The sequence below is a fragment of the Artemia sp. Qi Xiang Cuo genome, chromosome 14 (genome assembly GCF_049724085.1).
Source record: "Artemia sp. Qi Xiang Cuo chromosome 14, ASM4972408v1, whole genome shotgun sequence".
Lineage (NCBI taxonomy): Eukaryota > Metazoa > Arthropoda > Branchiopoda > Anostraca > Artemiidae > Artemia > Artemia sp. Qi Xiang Cuo.
In genome coordinates, this window is record NC_142807.1 from 3,728,867 (window position 1) to 3,746,925 (window position 18,059).

The window sequence follows — 18,059 nt, forward strand, 5'->3', positions numbered from 1 at the left end:
AAAAACGTATTGGCTTCGATTTTTCTGACCCGAATTGCAAATATTCCTGATTATTTTCTTATCTTGAGGATTTTCCTTTTTCTGAGTTTAATGGGATATGGTAATCCAAAATGTGGTATTTTACACATGATAAACTTCACATGAGTGCGAAACTAAAAATATACTTTGGGATTTTCTGATTGTTTTGACGAACAGTTGTTTTTACAAAAAAAGTTTCTACTGAAGGCAAGCATAAAAAATCGCCTTTCTCTTATTTCTTTACTTTAGAAGAGGAGACCTTTTTGGATTTTGGAAATGTAGAAATTCCTAAATATCTTCAGACTCAAATAAGAGAGAGAAACTCGGACCGAAACAATCGATACATGTATCTCATTTAATACTGGGGGTTCATGTGCCTTAGAGAAAAGCTGTTACACAACGTCTTTCGTATAACCTTGGGGTTGGTAACTCATGGGGTTGAATTTGTTTTTTCAAGCACGTTTGAGTATTTATTAATCCTCTACTCTCGACTACCCGTTATTTATTTAGTAGGCTGTCTTCATTACTTGGTTGAAGTACATCAACCCTTGCTTTTAAGATGTGTGTTGCTTGGGTTTGATTGGGAAATAATTTGTTGGTTTTTTGGGTTTTTAATTCAGCTTGAAAAGCCGGTTTGTTTCAATAGGTGACTTCACTATCTAACTGTGATTAGTAAACAAAGAGAAACGGTGCTGGAAAATATGATCGAAAAGGAAAACGCTAAACGATTTATAGAGGATAGACTAAAAATCGAAAATTTTGAAGCTAAAGTGAAAAATGACAGGAAAAAATTCCTGAGTGAGCTGATGAGATCTCTGCAGGCCGAAGTGCCGTTTCACGTAAGTTCCGCTATAGTTTTAAAGTTCCGTTTCGGTGGACATAGCCCAAGTGAGGGCTATCACCCCATTACTAATACCACTACTAAGAATTTACTGCAGTACCAAGCCACCTGAGGCCAACACAGAGGTCAATATCTACCAAATCATATTATTGAGTTAGGAATAAAGTGAATACACCATTCGATGCCTTTTTTTATGCTGATTATGAATATAATAAGCATTTCTATCGGAAATTTTCTGTTTTGGAAAGTTGTTCTGGTAGGAGAAAAAACAAATCAGGAATGATTAAATGTGCAGTTTCACTGCTTTTCTAAAGGAAACAATATAAAACAAAAGAGCAATACCATTAAGTTCCTTATTTTATACTCTTTCTAAATAGCATTGTCGTTTTTCTGATAACCCCCGACCTTCTGCAGTGGGACCAGAAACAGCTCTAGGTTATGCACAAAAGTTTTTTGAACTGCAATATCTTTTATCAGTAATAAATACAACTCTATAGTTGTTTTGCTTCTTGTTCTTCCCTGTACTTATGTTCTTCATTATTTTTTCCCTGTCGATGATGTTGAAACAGTTGACGAAGGAAGTTTAGTATAGGCATGAACACTGTATATATAATAGGGGCATGTCTAATCATGGGCGCCCATAAGCTGAATTCCAGGGGGGGCAAACCTCGTCTAATTGGCACTTTTAATGCTATATAATAGAAATCTCAGAACAAAAATATAAAAATAAGGCAGCATCATTCAGCCAGGGGGGGGGGGACCCCCCCCCTGCCCCCCTCCATATGGGCGCCCATGTGTCTAATTATATATACAGTGGGGCATGAATTCCAATATATGTTTATAGTGCCTTTTGTCAGAAAGAAGGATGCCATGCCCTTTGAGTGGTCCTTCTGGGTTCACAATGTCAGTTTGGGTGCAAAAAAGTCTTTCAGCCCACGCAGGAGCCCCGTGGCACCCTATAATTTGGTACTCTTTACGCTAAAGTTTGACTCTTTCTCACAACTCTGCTTTATAAAACAATAAAAAACGTTAACGTAAAGAGCGGGACCTTGAGCAGGGAACAGCCCCTTTCATGTACGGAGTAATTTCTGTTCGTTTTAAGTTTTAATGTCGCTCCTTACTTTCAGTTAAAAAAAACTAGTTTTTCTTATATGATTTCTGAACGTTTTTGAATTAATGCATATTTTGAATTTGGCTCACCGTACATGAATAATTAAAACGAAATTTGGATATTGATTTTACTTCTTTTTTTAACTAATAATAACCTTATAATAACCTAAGCTTGATTTTTGTTTCGGTTGTTTAAGAATGACTCCTGAATCACAAAGGCTGTTTAATTAGAATAATAACCTCTTTTAAAAGTTAAAAAAGAAACTTTAGTGTAAGAGCGAGCTATTGAGGAGAGGAAACCTATCTCATATACACAATATTTTCCGTTCCTGTTAAGTTTTAATGTTACTTCTCACTTTCAGTTGAAAAAATTTGTTTTTTATTTAATTACTGATCGTTTTTTAAATAATGTACGGAAATACAGCTCCCTCTTCATGGAAAATTCTCTTCCCCCACGAGAAATTATTTCCGTGGAAAGATTCTCCCACGTAAATTAAATTAGCTATATTTGCAGAACTAATTTTGTAAGGCATAATAACAAAACGGCCAAAGAGATCGAAACTATTTTTGACGAAAATGAAAGTCACAAGTCCATTAATTCTCAAATCACTGAAATGAATGAAAGAAAAGATCTTTAAAAGATATACGTAATTGTTTATGTTCGTTTTAAGTTTTAATGTTATTCCTTACTTTCAGTTGGAAAAAACTTGTTTTTTTTTATTTAATAACAATACTAAGCCGAAGACATACAATATCTTTGGTTTATTATCATATAAAAATCATAGTTAATAAGCTTCTTAAGGTAAAATTAAATGCTAAGATTGGCCGGAAAATAACACAAACAAATCATTCCTTATATCGGCCATTATCTTACAAAATTCGAACTTTAGCGTAAAGAGCGAGGTATTGACGAGGTGGGCAAACTTCACTTTCTAACTGTGATTAGTAAACAAAGAGAAACGGTGCTGGAAAATATGATCGAAAAGGAAAACGGTTTATAGAGGATAGACTAAAAAATAGAAAATTTTGAAGATAAAGTGAAAAATGACAGGGAAAAATTCTTCAGTGAGCTGATGAGATCTATGCAGGTCGAAGTGCCGTTTCACGTAAGTTCCGCTATAGTTTTAAGGTTCCATTTCGGTGGACATAGCCAAAGTGGGGGCTATCTCCCCATTACTAATATGAGAGGGGGGGCAAACTTCCTCATATAGGTAATATGAGGGGTTTGCCCCCTCTTCAATACCTCGCTCTTTACGCTAAAGTTCAAATTTTGTTCCAATTCTTTAAGAATGACTCTTGAATCACAAAGGCCGTTTAATTAGAATAAATCGCTCTTCTAAAATTACTCAAACTACTTTAGCGTAAAGAGTGAGGTATTTAGAAGGGGACGAACCCCCTCATATACGTAAAAATTTCTGTTCGTTTTAAGTTCCAATGTTACTCCTTATTTTCAATTGTAAAGCTTGATTTTTTATTTAATTTCTGATTGTTTCTTAAGTAATGCTGGGAAATCCAGCGCCTCCTTCATGGAAATACTCTTCCCCCATGAAAAGTTCCAAGGAAAGATCCTCTTACGTAGATCCTCCCCCTCCCCAATAAAAATGCTGGAGCTACTCCCGTGGAGAAATTGAATTCAAAGCCGACTTCATTGTCCTATATACTGCTAGACATGCAGAATAATAAAATACAAACCTATTATGCATAAATTACAACGACACTATTTTATTGGTGTATTTAATTGTATTTTAAGTTAATTGTATAACATTCATTCCCCCCCCCCGTTTACCAAATACCTGGATATAGCTGTGGGTCTAACACTACTTTTACTGATATTTTTATTTATTTTCTAAATATGTATTATGAACTCACATTTGGGGGGAATTAAGTCCCAAAAAATAACAAAATTCACAAGTCTACTTTTTAGCCTAGAGTTACATCGAGGCATTAGCAGGTATTGCACTTTAAATTATAACGACCACAATAGTTCCCACAAGGAAGATTTCCAGGTTAAAATAATAAGACAATAGTAATTTTAAAAATTCTATCATAGGCTCTGATACACCTCCTGCCACTTAGTGAAAACAAAATGCAATATGCCTTTTTTTTGTAGTTGAACCCTTCTTCCCAAATGGTGTGAGGCCCACGCCGATTGGAAATGCTTATGGGCGCGGTCCTTGTATGTACGTAATTTAACTTATTTAATCACATAAATACTAATTTATCCTTTCAGAATCTTTGGCTCCTGAAAAACCCTCACATGCCGTCCGAGGAAGAAGTTCTTGAAGACAGTCTCAACATGAAAGGGGGCCTATGCTTTCATTTCAACTATTTCATATTTCATCTGTTGAAAGCCCTGGATTACGAAGTATACCTAATTTACGGAACTTATAGTAAGGAAATATTTTTTGAAAAAAGATTGCTTTTCCATCTACTATATATATATATATATATATATATATATATATATATATATATATATATATATATATATATATATATATATATATATATATATATATATATATATATATATATATATATATATATATATATATATATATATATATATATATGTGTACTTTTTTTCTCGAAAAAGGCTCCATATTTTTTCGGGAAATTTGGTATTTTGGGATATTCTCGCATAAAAGAAAAAAAGATCTAGATAGGTCAGAAGTCTGAGAAAATTTGTTAAGAGCCTTAATTTTTGTTTTTGCAAATGACATCATGTACTATGATAGTACATCATAAAAGTATTTCGTTTGACATCATGTAAATATTTTCTTATATAATGGCATGCATAGCATAGTGTTCTTCATTTGTCTCTACCTTCTTGAACATGAACTACCTTCAAGGACATGAGTGTTCTTCATTTGTCTCTACCTTCTTGTATCCCTCTAAGTTAGATGGTTGATGTTTCGGCTGTTCAGGGTAAACTTGATTTTGAAGAAGCCTTCACCTTTTTTTTGTTAATAAAAACACAACCGCTTCTTCAGTAAGCTTCTGTCCTTTTAAACCTAAATTTCAAATCGTATCTTAGTCCAAGTTGCTTGAAGTTGATGGTCCTGGAGCCAGTTTCTGAGGGTGAGACAAGTAGACTTGCTAATGGACTGAAAGTTTTAATCTCATCAGGTCGTGATTCTATACCAACCAAGATGTTCAATTATTACTGTGTACATAAGACTAGTAAATGTGTCTGTCAAGAACGGAATATTTCCCAGTGCACTTAAGCGAGCTCTAGTGATTGTTCTATATAAACATAGGCCTGGGTGTGATCCAGCTAATTGTCGTACAACATCTTTACTGGCTGCATTTGGCAAAAAATTTGAAAAGACTATGCTTTCCTCTCTACTTTCCTTTTGAGAAGAAAAGGAATTTTTTTTACGATTTTAAATTTGGCTTCCGAGCTAGGCACTCAACCGAGCATGCACGCGGTGCTCTTTTAAATTTTCTATACCCTCTTCTTGAGTCTCGTAAAATTCCTGGCGGTTTTATTTTGCACGTCTAAAAAGTTTTCGATTTTTCAAACAAAATCTCTACCCCTTACAGTATCTCAATTCGGTACAAGAGGAAATGCTAGCCCTTGGTTTGATTCCTGTTTGTCAGGAATGGTTATCTCCATAGATCCTATTTTCCGCTCACCGTCTTAAGTTGAATTTGACGTAAGGCTAAGCTCTAGGGCCAATTCTGTTCTTAATTTATGTTAATGCTCCTATTGTTACGATTACGAACAAGAAATCAACAATCAATAGGTGATATAGTCTAATTACCTTCACCTGTCGGCAGTATATTTGCCACTGCTGTCCGAACAGAGCATGAAATCCGTATAACTGACTGTTTTGTTTGATAGAGTAGTTCTATTGTTCCATGCTAATTGCCTGGCCCTAAGTATTGCTAAGCCGAGCTTCCTGATTTTTTAGCAAATTTCTCAGGCTTGCTCCTAACTTTCGTCTCTCAATGGGCTCATATCTCAAAGGAAATTCATGTCTCATGGGTTCTCTCAGCAGACCTAGTGATCAACATGTAGTTCCTAGGTATTCTTCTGTATGAAATTCTCTCGTTCTGGAATCATATTAGTCTAATTAAAATGAAGTATCGAGAAATCTTGGAATCCTGAGATAGCTTAAACACATATTTTCTGGGTCAATCCTAAGAATCTTCTTTATTTTTTAATTCAGTATTATGTTTCATATTGCCCTACTAAATGGCTGTCAACTTCTTCCCTTCTAATGCCGCTCGCAAGCGTTTGTGAAATGTCAAGGAGCCTTATCCTTGAAACAAATAGTTCTGTTAATAAGCCGTTGCTGAACTTGAAGTCAGTTTATTTTTTTTATGTGTCTTTTCTTTTTCTTCAATTACAGAGTGATGCTCCTGCGACCGTCTCTTGTTTTTGGTCATTCGATTAGTTAATGCTCCCAATCAGGTTCCTTTCACTGCTTTGAATGGGGGTGGGGTAGTTCTCTACTTTTAGTCTCCAGGATACCATTAAATATTTGAATTTGTTATGGTCGTTTATACGGATAGGATGAGGTTAACTTATTAGTTATTAAAAAAAAAGTTTCATAAATGAAGTAGAAAGAATTGTTTAAAAAGCAGGATATCACAAAGCCTTCACAGATGATAAGAGCTATAAACCAGACTTTTACACCGATGCCATTATTTGTTCAGTACCTGAATAGGTACAAGCTAACATGCAAAAAGCATTGCAATACGCGAGCAGTTAAACAATAATTTAGCATCTAACAAGAATCGTGGCAATCCATGGTGGTAAAAGTAAAGCAGACGTGACATATGTTGACTGTAGTCTAATGTAAAATAGTGCGTCTATGATTACCACATGCATGCAGGGTTGCCCCGAAGGTCAGTTCCTAAAGTGCTATAATCACCCAAATTTGCGTGCTATACAGCGATTTTCCGTGCTATAGTAAAAAAATTGACTATAATAGCGCTAAAATAGCACTTTCGTACTACAGGTGGCAACACTGCATGCATGGCAATAGACAAAAAGGCCGCCAACTGCAGACGTCTAAAGAGAGTGCAAATCAAGGTAAAAAAAGTGATTTTACTAAAAAAAAAGAATGCAAGTCGACTACTGACGTTTAAAGCGAATGAAAACTGACACCCAAAAAGAATGATTTTCACTCTTTCACATCCCTTCTGAGCTAAAAAAAGGGTGCATTTCACACGAAAAGTGTGCAAACTGGCAACCCTCAAAACGGCAACCAACCATTGAAAACGCCTACTAATGCTATATCAAATCATAGTAAATATTAGCACCAACGATATACCATGCCAAACAATTCTCATTTTAGCTGATACATCAAAGATAGTAATTACGTGGGACATAAGAATAAATTTATTTTATTTCTCTCGTAATGTTATTTTTGTTTTCTCGTTTGTTATTTTTCGTCGTTGTAGGTTATTTTAAAGACTTTTTGTAATGTAAAGATTGTCTTTTATATAGCTTTTTAATTCTTTTTACACAACGAGGTGCAAAATAGTAGTACCGTAATCATTAACTTCTTCGCAAAAAGTACCGACAGTTTAAACTACAAATTCAAATTTTCGGAAAAGTCCAGTTGAAGGGCCACAGTGCCCTAGAAGATCTCGAAGCGGTAAAGGTCATCAATGGCGATAATAACCCTCCGTTGGGAATTCCTACGATAGGGATCAGTAATTTTAGAACATTCAAACGTCCTACAGGAATAGACAGGAAAGCACATAAGAAGACCAAAACTAGAGGAAGAATTTGAAAGTTTGCAAATGTCCTTCAGAAATGGAGAGGTACACAAATCAGAAAACCAAAGACCGTCACTGATGAAGGATGAGGCAACAAGGACTGCAAGGGAGAAATTTTTGACGGAAGATAGATTCCTCAGTGATTGCATTTGGATATATTGCCCTATATAAACACTTAGCCCTAGGGGTTAAGTGTTTGTTTGTTTGTTTTTTTTTGTTTTTTTTACCATAGCAGCATGGTCTGTAAGCAAAGGTTAACCAATTCTTGGCTCATTTATAAGGGCCATAAGATTATTTCAGCAATGACTTTTCTACCTCATCCCCGTCTTATAACAGAAAATTTGATATTCCAGACAAGTGTATGCTTATGTATGAACTCTTATTTCTCTACTCCCAATCAAGGGTTTCCGACGGTGCCAATTTCAACGGTGTGCTTGTTTTTCTAATTTTGCGTCATGTTTGATACGTTTCAGAATCTTTTTTGAGAAATCCTGAAAGGTTGTTTTCTTATTTACAATTACTGTTGTGCTGAATCTGGTTAGTAGTTACATTCCCTAATCAGTGTAACGTGAGGATTGTAACTGATAAGGTAGCTTCTTTAAAACGTAGTTTCAAAATTTCAGTTACTTAGGACCGTCGTTTGCTCCGTCCTACAGTGCAGCTACGATAGCTGCATTGTACATCAGTCAACATTTCCACTTATTAGCTTATTTATGATCGGCATGAAATCAGTGTCAGCATTGATTTTACTCCTCCTAACTGTAAACTAAGGTACAATGTTAATTTTTTCCACCTCAAAGATCTGTTGACCCCATGCAGTCCAGGCGTGGGCTTCAAACTACGATATTGAGGATTACGATATACGATATTGAGGATTAGTTTGCATCTGATATCTCCTATTTCAGAAGTAAACAATATTAAAAGAGATACAAGTTATGGGCATAAGCACCCTAGATTGCACTCACACGTTTTCATTTGCCAGCTCTAAAGAGCTTCCAGTTGTGTTTCAGGGGTGTCCAGCATCTTACTGTTCCACTATGGGTGGCTCATTCCTCCAGGCACGGTGCACATCATCTGTATATGGCTTTGAAAGTGATCGGCCCCTCGAATGTGATAATATCAATGCCGTGCAATAGCTCCTTATATACTTGAATTGAATTTTATATTCGAATAGTGAATAGCTGAGTTAAGCCCTAGTGGCTTGTTTTTTGTTTGTAGATTTTGAATTGGATATTGTTCTGATTTTCAATTTGATATTTATGTTCTTGGTGATTAAATTGTTATATTTTGTTGACTAAGCCAAAGAATATAACGAGTACCAATACTAATCATTCTAGAAAAATTACACAAAAAGTCTTTTTTGTATGAGTCAGGTTATGGGTGATTATATTTCATAAGCGAGGGGGATTTTCAATGGGAAAGGAAATGCCGGACACCGTTCTTATACATAAAATTTGCCATCACCAAACAAAGCTCGGTCACCTGGGTTGCTTGCGTTGCTATTGCGGTTCTGAATATATAAAAATTATGAAGCTTAAAATTACAAATCATAATTTACGAGCCTGGGAAAATTAGTTTTTTTTTCTTAAAAAGGGACAAAAGTCCCTCAAAAGCTTAAACGACCTTCGTGAATCATACGGCTAAATGCAGCATAGCAAAGAATCCTATTGCGGAGTTATCAAGTACTTGTCTAAAAAAAAGCGTGGAATTTTCTTTTTTTTCTGAGACGAACGATCGAGGATACGTGTTTGTTTATTTGATTTTTCTTCTTAGATAGCCATGTCAAATACGTGGTTCTGAAAAGTCAAGTCAAGCAAAGTAGTGTGTTTCGCTATGTTGTGGTGCCGAATCACAATTGCGTTCCCAAGGGTGCCATAAAGGCATAGAATGACGGTTCTGAGATAGCTAGTCGATTTAAAAATGAAAAAAAAAACCGCCTTGCGCTTTCCAATTTGAGAGAAAGCAATGCCATGCGGTGGCTATTTTGTCTCTGAAGATGTAAGAAGTCCATACAAAATTAATGGTCCTGAATGATTATTTTCAAGGTAAATTGATTAAAGCATGGACATTCGATTTTTTTTTTTGGGGGGGGGGGACCTTACATTTTTGATTTTGTCAAAACCCTATGGCAGAGGTGGATACAGAATTAATGTAGTGGGGGACCAGTGGAACTTATGCTCCTTCATGGATATTTTTGCCTCCACCCAGTAAATAGTGTGACCTTCAATTTTTTGGGCCGGGTTGGCAAACGCCCTCAAAATCACCCCCTGGATCCACCACTTCCCAGGGGACTCCCTTTTCTTAATTTAAATATTTCAGTTGCTAGAGGATATAATAACCTTTTGGAGAGGTTTTCTGAGGGCTTCTTTATTATAACCCCCTAATCTTACAAGAATATACTACCCCTGTGCAACCCTGCCTCAATATGCAAGGCCACAAAAGTATCATGATATGATAGTGCTGGTAAAGGACGCCATTTGCTTTGCAGAAATTAAAATTCTTTTGTAGCAGATGTGTGCTAAAACTGAGCCTTCTTTGCCATTGGCATATGAAACATCCGTTTTGATGGGGGCCTTTAATTTTTTCTTCAAACTATGAGGTTTCTTCTGTTAATTTCCATATTTCAGTGTTTGTTTTATGGTAGGTATATCTATAAACAAATATTTGAATTTGGCTTTGTTCCGGGAAAATGTATATTTCATTGAAATTATAAACTTAAAATTTATCTTTGACTTTTTGTGCTGATCATCTGATCAAACTCTAAAACTACGTCATATTCTTATTGAGCTATGTGGTAAACACATTAAAAAAAGTAAGGGAAAGTGTGAAAAAAATATACAAGTCATGCATTTTTTCGGAAAGCTATAGATTACAAGAATTCGAGCTCTATTATAACAAACAGGAGTTTGGTTACCGCCCCCTCCTCTAGTCGTAAAATTTCAGTATTATATTATGAGTAGTATTGTATTAAAGGCTCCTAAGGCAGCCCTATACCATCATTCCCAAGACATCCCTAAACCACCATTCCTAAGATAGCCCTATCCCACCATTCCCATGACATCCCTATCATACCATTCATATGACAACCAGCAGGTGTTATAAGAGAAAAACACCGTCTAAATTATTGTATGCAGTTTTAACGGTAACCATATGGTCTTACCTCAACTTCTGGAACGATAAGGAATTCTTGGCATTGAATTTCTTCTGAAACCATGCCATGATTTTAAAGCGGGCCTAAAGTGTTATCTCAAGCAAATATTTTGATGTAAAAGAATGCTCGTCACGGTTTTATCTAATAGATGGATCGAACTATATCTATCAAAATGTCAAATAAAAGGAATTGTGATGAGAACTGCAATAAAAAAGAGGTTTGTGATATATTTTTCATTGCATGCTTAGTGGATGGGGACTGCTTCTTATTCAGTTGCGGTTTATCAAATGACATTTAGAGTTCCCTTTAGTTAGCGAACTGTATGTAAAGTTTTAAAATCACCGCAACCTACAAGCTTTGATTGAGTAATTGAATTCAGTACGTTGAATATTTTGAACCTGAACCTTTCAGGAGACGGTTAAAAAAGAGCATTTACTGAATTTTATGTATTTGGACATCATGTATATAATCATTATTAAAAAAAAACACCTCTGCCTACTAGTTATTCTTAAACTTTTGCATTCGGTCCATGGGTTATTGTTGAACCCAAGCCTTATGATGAATAATAGTAGAATACGTATTATGAGTGTGACAGGCTTCATAACCCCATTTTAAAAAAAATACTGGTTTTAAACGAGCAAAGGACATAGTATCGTAATGAACATGACAGGGCTCTATATCCCTTGGGGGAGAGGGATGGGGGTAACTTTTTGTGAATTATTTCAACTTTTTTCCATGTCTTAAAATCACAGGAAGTAAACTTATAGCCAAAAAATCACCTATGATAATTTAAAACTACAAAATGAGGATGATATAAATATGTCAGTCATGAGTATTTCTATTAGAAAAATAGTGTTTGTAGTGACGTTTATTTTTTTCTTTACAGAAGTTTTTTCGACCTTTTTTTCATGTCTTAAAATCACCTATGATATTTTAAAAGTACTAAGTAAGAACTATATAAATATGTCAGTCGTAATTTTTTTCTATGAGAAAAATGTTTGTATGTACAGGGCCTTTGTTCTTCATTTGATGAGTTGAAAAAAAAAGTGCGTAGTGGCCACACTGATTTTATTGGTCTTTGTGAGACTTTCCTTGATTTGAAAAATGAATCTCTATTGCATCTCTCTGGTTACAAGATGGAATGTTTAAATCGAAGTAAGATGGCAAAAGGTGGCCTTGCTGTTCTTGTTTCAGAATTTCTTCCGTACTCTGTTAGACGTGACCTGTCCAGAAATGAAGAAGGAATTTTTGAATCCATATTTATTGAGATTAAAACCCAAGCTAAAACTTTGATTGTTGGTAATATATACCGGTCTCCTAGTGGGTCTGTTCCCTCTTTCCTTCAGATTCTTGATGAGATTTTGAAAACAATCTAACTTCATTTATGTGAACTTGACGTTATGGGTGACTTCAACCTTAATTTGTGTGACGGAAGTCATCCTCGTCCTTGTATTTTCTTTCAACAATGCTCGCTTGTGGAACGTTACCTTCTGCATGCATTCCAGCTCGCATTACTAACACCACTGCTTCTTTGCTTGATAATATTTTTTCATAGTTGACCTTGGTGCAAAATTTTGTGTTGACGAGTTTTCCATGCATGATTTTTCCGATGCGTTGCCAAGGAGGAACCAAGGAGCTGGTTTTTCCTCTTTAAAATTTAATGGTCAGGGTTTGCATCTTTTTAGGTCATGGTTGGAGGGTTGTTTGAGGAGTATTTCTGAAAGTGAATCTGATATAGACTCTTTATGATTCTTTGAAAGAAGTTACCTTGGATACATGTGTTGCACCCCAGTCGAATCTGGCATCGAAAAGAACAACCCCTTTGAATCCATGGATGACTCCGGGCCTCCTTAAAAGTTGGAGGAAGAAAAATGATCTTTGGAAGGCTTACAGGTCCTCTAAGCCATCTTTTCCTGATTCGTGACTTCAACTTTTCAACGCTTATAGAAGAGTTTACAATTCGCTTTGCCGAAAGGCCAAATCGTTATTTTATTACAGAAAATTTTCTGCGTGTGGTAAAGACATTAGGAAGACATGGCAAGCAATCAATTCTGTTATTAGGCCATCTTCTCTGCCTCCTTCTGCCCTTTCAAGTTTTGTGATGGAAGGCGAAAATGTAGAGGGTGAGCTAAAATTTCAAGATGCGTTTACTTCCTATTTTGCTAATATCGGCAAAACTACAGCCTCTTCTATAGTCCATCTTCTTCTCTAAATGATTTTAGGTCTTACCTTGGACCGCCTTGTCCTAAATCAATGGCATTGGAACCTGCCTCAGAAGCTAAAATAGCCAGAATTGTCAATGGTTTGAGGGGTTCTTCATCTTCTGCCCCAGACCGTATTCCGACTAAGGTTGTAAAGTTCATTCTTCCTGTCATCATTTCTGCCATCACGAGACTTATCAATCTTTCCTTTGAAAATGGTGTTTTCCCAAGTGCTTTAAAGCATGATCACGTGATTATTATTTTTAAAGGTGGATCAATGAATGATCCTGCAAATCATCGTCCCATATCCCTTTTATCAGTGATTAGTAAAATTTTTGCAAAAGCTATTCTTTCTAGGCTTCTTGATTTTATTAATTCTAAACACTTTTTCATGAATTTCAATTTGGTTTTACGGTGAAGCACTCAACTGAGCATGCATACGCAACTCTTTTGAATTATTTACATTCAGTTCTTGACTCTGGTCTGATACCTGCTGCTCTTTTTCACGATGTACGAAAAGCATTCGACTCATTAACGTACAAGTTTCTTCTTTGGAAACTGTCCCATATTGGTATAAGAGTGAATGCTTATTCTTGGTTTCTATCATATTTATCTGGTCGAGTCATCTCGGTTGATCCACTCTTTTCTAACGCTTCGGGAATAGAGTTTGGCGTTCCACAAGGATCTATTATTGGGTCGATACTCTTTTTAATCTACGTCAATGACCTCATTAATGCGGTTCAAAATTTAAAACCTACCATTTGCTGTCGTCTTTGTCAACCAGTATCCGTCACTAATTGTGACAGGAATTCGTCCTTACCGGATACACTTATTGCTTTTGCTGATGACAGTACTCTTGGCACAGCTGGTAGAACTGTGTCTGACCATCGTTCAAAGATAAATGCCCTTTTTGAAAGAGTAATCCAATGGTTTGATGTAAATTATCTTGTCTTAAATGTCGGGAAGTAATTTTTTCTCATTTTCTCCTGAGTTTCAAAGGCTTGCCCTGACTTAAATAAAATACACGTATCAAAAGGCTCTCTAAGTAGACCTAAGGATCGTTACATTCGATCTTTCCTTTAAGTATCATATTGACCTGATTAAAATGAAGGTCTGCAGGAGTCTTGGAATCCTTAGAAAGCTCAAACACATATTTCCAGGGTCGATTCTTAGAATCTTGTTCTGCAGCCTAGTTCAGTCTTATGTTTCATATTGGTCTGTTATTTGGATGTCAATTTCCCCTTGTCTCTGATGCCACTTTCAAAACTTTATCATAAAGCAAGGACTCTTATTAAGGAAACTAACCGATCTTCACTTAAACCCTTGCCTGATTTGCAATCTTTCTATTTTCTTTCTTGTTCTTCTTTCATCATTTTACATTTGCACGGCCATCTTCCTGCTGCTCTATATAAAAAAATATGTTTTGTTTCTCATCAATCAACTTATCATCTCCGCACTTCCAGCAATTTACAGATTCTTCATACTCCATCAGTGAGGTCTGACTTCAACCCTCTGACAACTTGCAACAGGATTTGGAACACGCTCCCTGTGTCTGCACGAAGCTGCCACTCGTTTGGTATGTTCGAAAATTATGTTAGAGATTTTCAAGCTAGTAATTAAGTTTTTTTCCGGTTTCCCTTGAAGTTGATGTCTCTGGATTGAATCCATGAGTTCCTCACTGATCCGCTATCCCTAGTCTCTTGCTCCAAAGAACCCAAGTCAAAAAGGCTGGAAATTTGAAATTATTTTCAGTTTTTAAGAAATTGTGAACGCTCAACGTATATATTTTCAGAAATGGATAAATTCTCTGTAATATTCACCAAAGGTGACAGCATGAGTAATGAGGACTCTATTATTAGAGCTTTTAAATGACTTGGATGATGAAACATTTGGTTAATCAGGTTTACAACAGCCATATAGCGCTTTTCAGCTACTTGCTCACTGTGGTGAGTAAAATAAGCTATAGGGAATACCAATCCCCTAATTAGAAATTTACAAAATGAGTGGCATGACGGTATTTTTATTCCAATAGAAGATCATCTAACCAAGAAAACAAGAATTGACGAGCTACAAGATCAGGAGCAAGATGTTGCTTGTAATCAAATTGGAGGAGGGGAGACTCGCCCTATACCCAGCACTAAAAAAAAAAACTTGCTGAGACAACGAAATTCCAGTCCAACAAGAAGATTTCGAATTAAAAAGACATGCGTTCAAGGGTTATTTAGGATCGTATACTTGAAACACAAGACTACTAGTATCGATTAGAACATGCTGTGTTTGCACAGGACACAAACACAGCATATACACATCGTACACTTGAAACACAAGACTAGTAGTATCGATTAGAAAATGCTGTGTTTGCACAGGACACAAACAAAGCATACACATCGTATACTTGAAACACAAGACTAGTAGTATCGATTTGAAAATGCTGTGTTTGCACAAGACACAAACACAGCATATACACATCGTATACTTGAAACACAAGACTACTAGTATCGATTAGAAAATGCTGTGCTGCACACGACACAAACACAGCATATACACATCGTATACTTGAAACACAAGACTAGTTGTATCGATTAGACAATGCTGTGTTTGCACAGGACACAAACAAAGCATACACATCGAATACTTGAAACACAAGACTACTAGTATCGATTAGAAAATGCTGTGTTTGCACAGGACACAAACACAGCATATACACATCGTATACTTGAAACACAAGACTAGTAGTATCGATTAGAAAATGCTGTGTTTGCACAGGACACAAACACAGCATACACACATCGTATACTTGAAACACAAGACTAGTAGTATCGATTAGAAAATGCTGTGTTTGCACAGGACACAAACAAAGCATATGCACATCGTATACTTGAAACACAAGACTAGTAGTATCGATTAGAAAATGCTGTGTTTGCACAGGACACAAACAAAGCATACACATCGTATACTTGAAACACAAGACTACTAGTATCGATTAGAAAATGCTGTGTTTGCACAGGACACAAACACAGCATATACACATCGTATACTTGAAACACAAGACTACTAGTATCGATTAGAAAATTCTGTGTTTGCACAGGACACAAACACAGCATATACACATCGTATACTTGAAACACAAGACTACTAGTATCGATCAGAAAATACTGTGTTTGCACAGGACACAAACACAGCATACACACATCGTATACTTGAAACACAAGACTAGTAGTATCGATTAGAAAATGCTGTGTTTGCACAGGACACAAAACACAGCATATTCACATCGTATACTTGAAACAGAAGACTAGTAGTATTGATTAGAAAATGCTGTGTTTGGACATGACACAAATACAGCATATACACATCGTATACTTGAAACACAAGACTACTAGTATCAGAGGCAACGCTTTCGCGTTGCCTATAGTAAAGGCCATACGGCTCCAATGTTTTATTATTATTATTTATTATTATGATAAATAAAAGTTCAAATAGGGATAAAATCCTTTTAATAGACAGTGATGATAGAAATTCACAAAAATACCAGATATTTCGGTCACATATACAGTGACTGTCATCAGTAGTAAAAATAAAATAAAACAATTTAAAACAAAAGTTTATATACTAAATCAAATAACACTACATATTGTTTGAATCTCTAATTCTTTTCAAAGCAAAGGCGGAAGCTTGGAGCGGAAGCTTGGAGCTACCGAATCCAAGAAGGTCAAGGAGAATAGCTTCCGCCTTTGCTTTGAAAAGAATTAGAGATTCAAACAATATGTAGTGTTATTTGATTTAGTATATAAACTTTTGTTTTAAATTGTTTTATTTTAGTTTTACTACTGATGACGGTCACTGTATATGTGACCGAAATATCTGGTATTTTTGTGAATTTCTATCATCACTGTCTATTAAAAGGATTTTATCCCTATTTGAACTTTTATTTATCGTCATGGAAAGGCAGTGTGGTCTCCGAAATTATCTACGTTATATTTATTATTATTTTTTTCCCCAGAGGCACTTCATACGGAAGGGGTCGTCGTAGAAACTTCAAAGGGGGCTCATTCGATTGGAAATCGAGAGTTCTAGTTCCCTTTTTCATAGTAGAAAGTAATTGGAGGGCAACTAGCCCCCTCCCCCACGCCAATCAGTCCCCGAAACACATCCAATCAAAATTTTGAGATAGCAATTTTGTTCAGCGTAATAAATTTCCAGATATAAAATATGTTTTTGAGGAGGACACTCCCCCACAACCCTCAGGGCAAAGGTTTTTAAGTTATGCCCTGGGGGCATATAAGGTTTTTATAGAAGGCGTTGTCGTAGGAACTTCAAAACAGGCTCAATCGATTGGAAATTAAAGAGCTAGTGCCCTTTTTAATAGTCGAAAGTGATTGGAGTGTAACTAGACTCCTCCCCCCTCCCCCGCCCATCATTCCCCTCACACATATCCAATCAAAATTTTCAGATAGCTATTCTGTTCAGCGTATTGGATCTCCTGATAGAAAATATGTTTTTGAGGAGGACCATCCTCCACAACCATAAGGGCAAGGTTTTTAAGTTATGTTCTTGGGTCATATAAGGCTTTTATAGAATGCGCTGTCGTAGAAACATCAAAAAAGGCTCATTCGATTCGAAATACAAAAAGCTAGTGACCTTTTTAATAGTCGAAAGTGATTTGAGGGCAACTAGCCCCCCCCTCTACGCCCATCAGTCCCCCAAACACGTCCACTACAAAATTTGCGATCGACATTTCGTTCAGCGTAGTTGACTTCCGGATATAAAATATGTTTCTGAGTAGGAAACTCCTCCCCAACCCTCAGGGCAAGTATTATAAGTTGTGCCCTGGGGGCATATGAGGTTTTTATTGAAGGCGTTGTCGTAGAAACTTCAAAAAAGACTCATTCGATTGGAAATTCAAAAAGCTAGTGACATTTTTAATAGTCAAAAGTGATTGGACGGCAACTAGCCCCCCCCCCACGCCCATTATTCCCCCAAACACATCCAATCAAAATCT

The 18,059-nt window shown here is 36.2% G+C and overlaps 1 protein-coding gene across 1 annotated transcript in view; it reads left to right on the plus strand.

Annotated features, from left to right (window-relative positions):
* The first annotated feature begins 546 nt into the window (after window positions 1-546).
* LOC148944051 (uncharacterized) overlaps window positions 547-18,059 on the plus strand; it is a 58,809-nt gene continuing 41,296 nt past the window's right edge. The window contains exons 1-2 of the mRNA XM_089100838.1: window positions 547-857; window positions 4,200-4,359. Of these exons, the coding sequence (XP_088956964.1) occupies window positions 720-857; window positions 4,200-4,359 (298 nt within the window). The 5' untranslated portion in view covers window positions 547-719. The remainder of the gene's footprint in view (window positions 858-4,199; window positions 4,360-18,059) is intronic.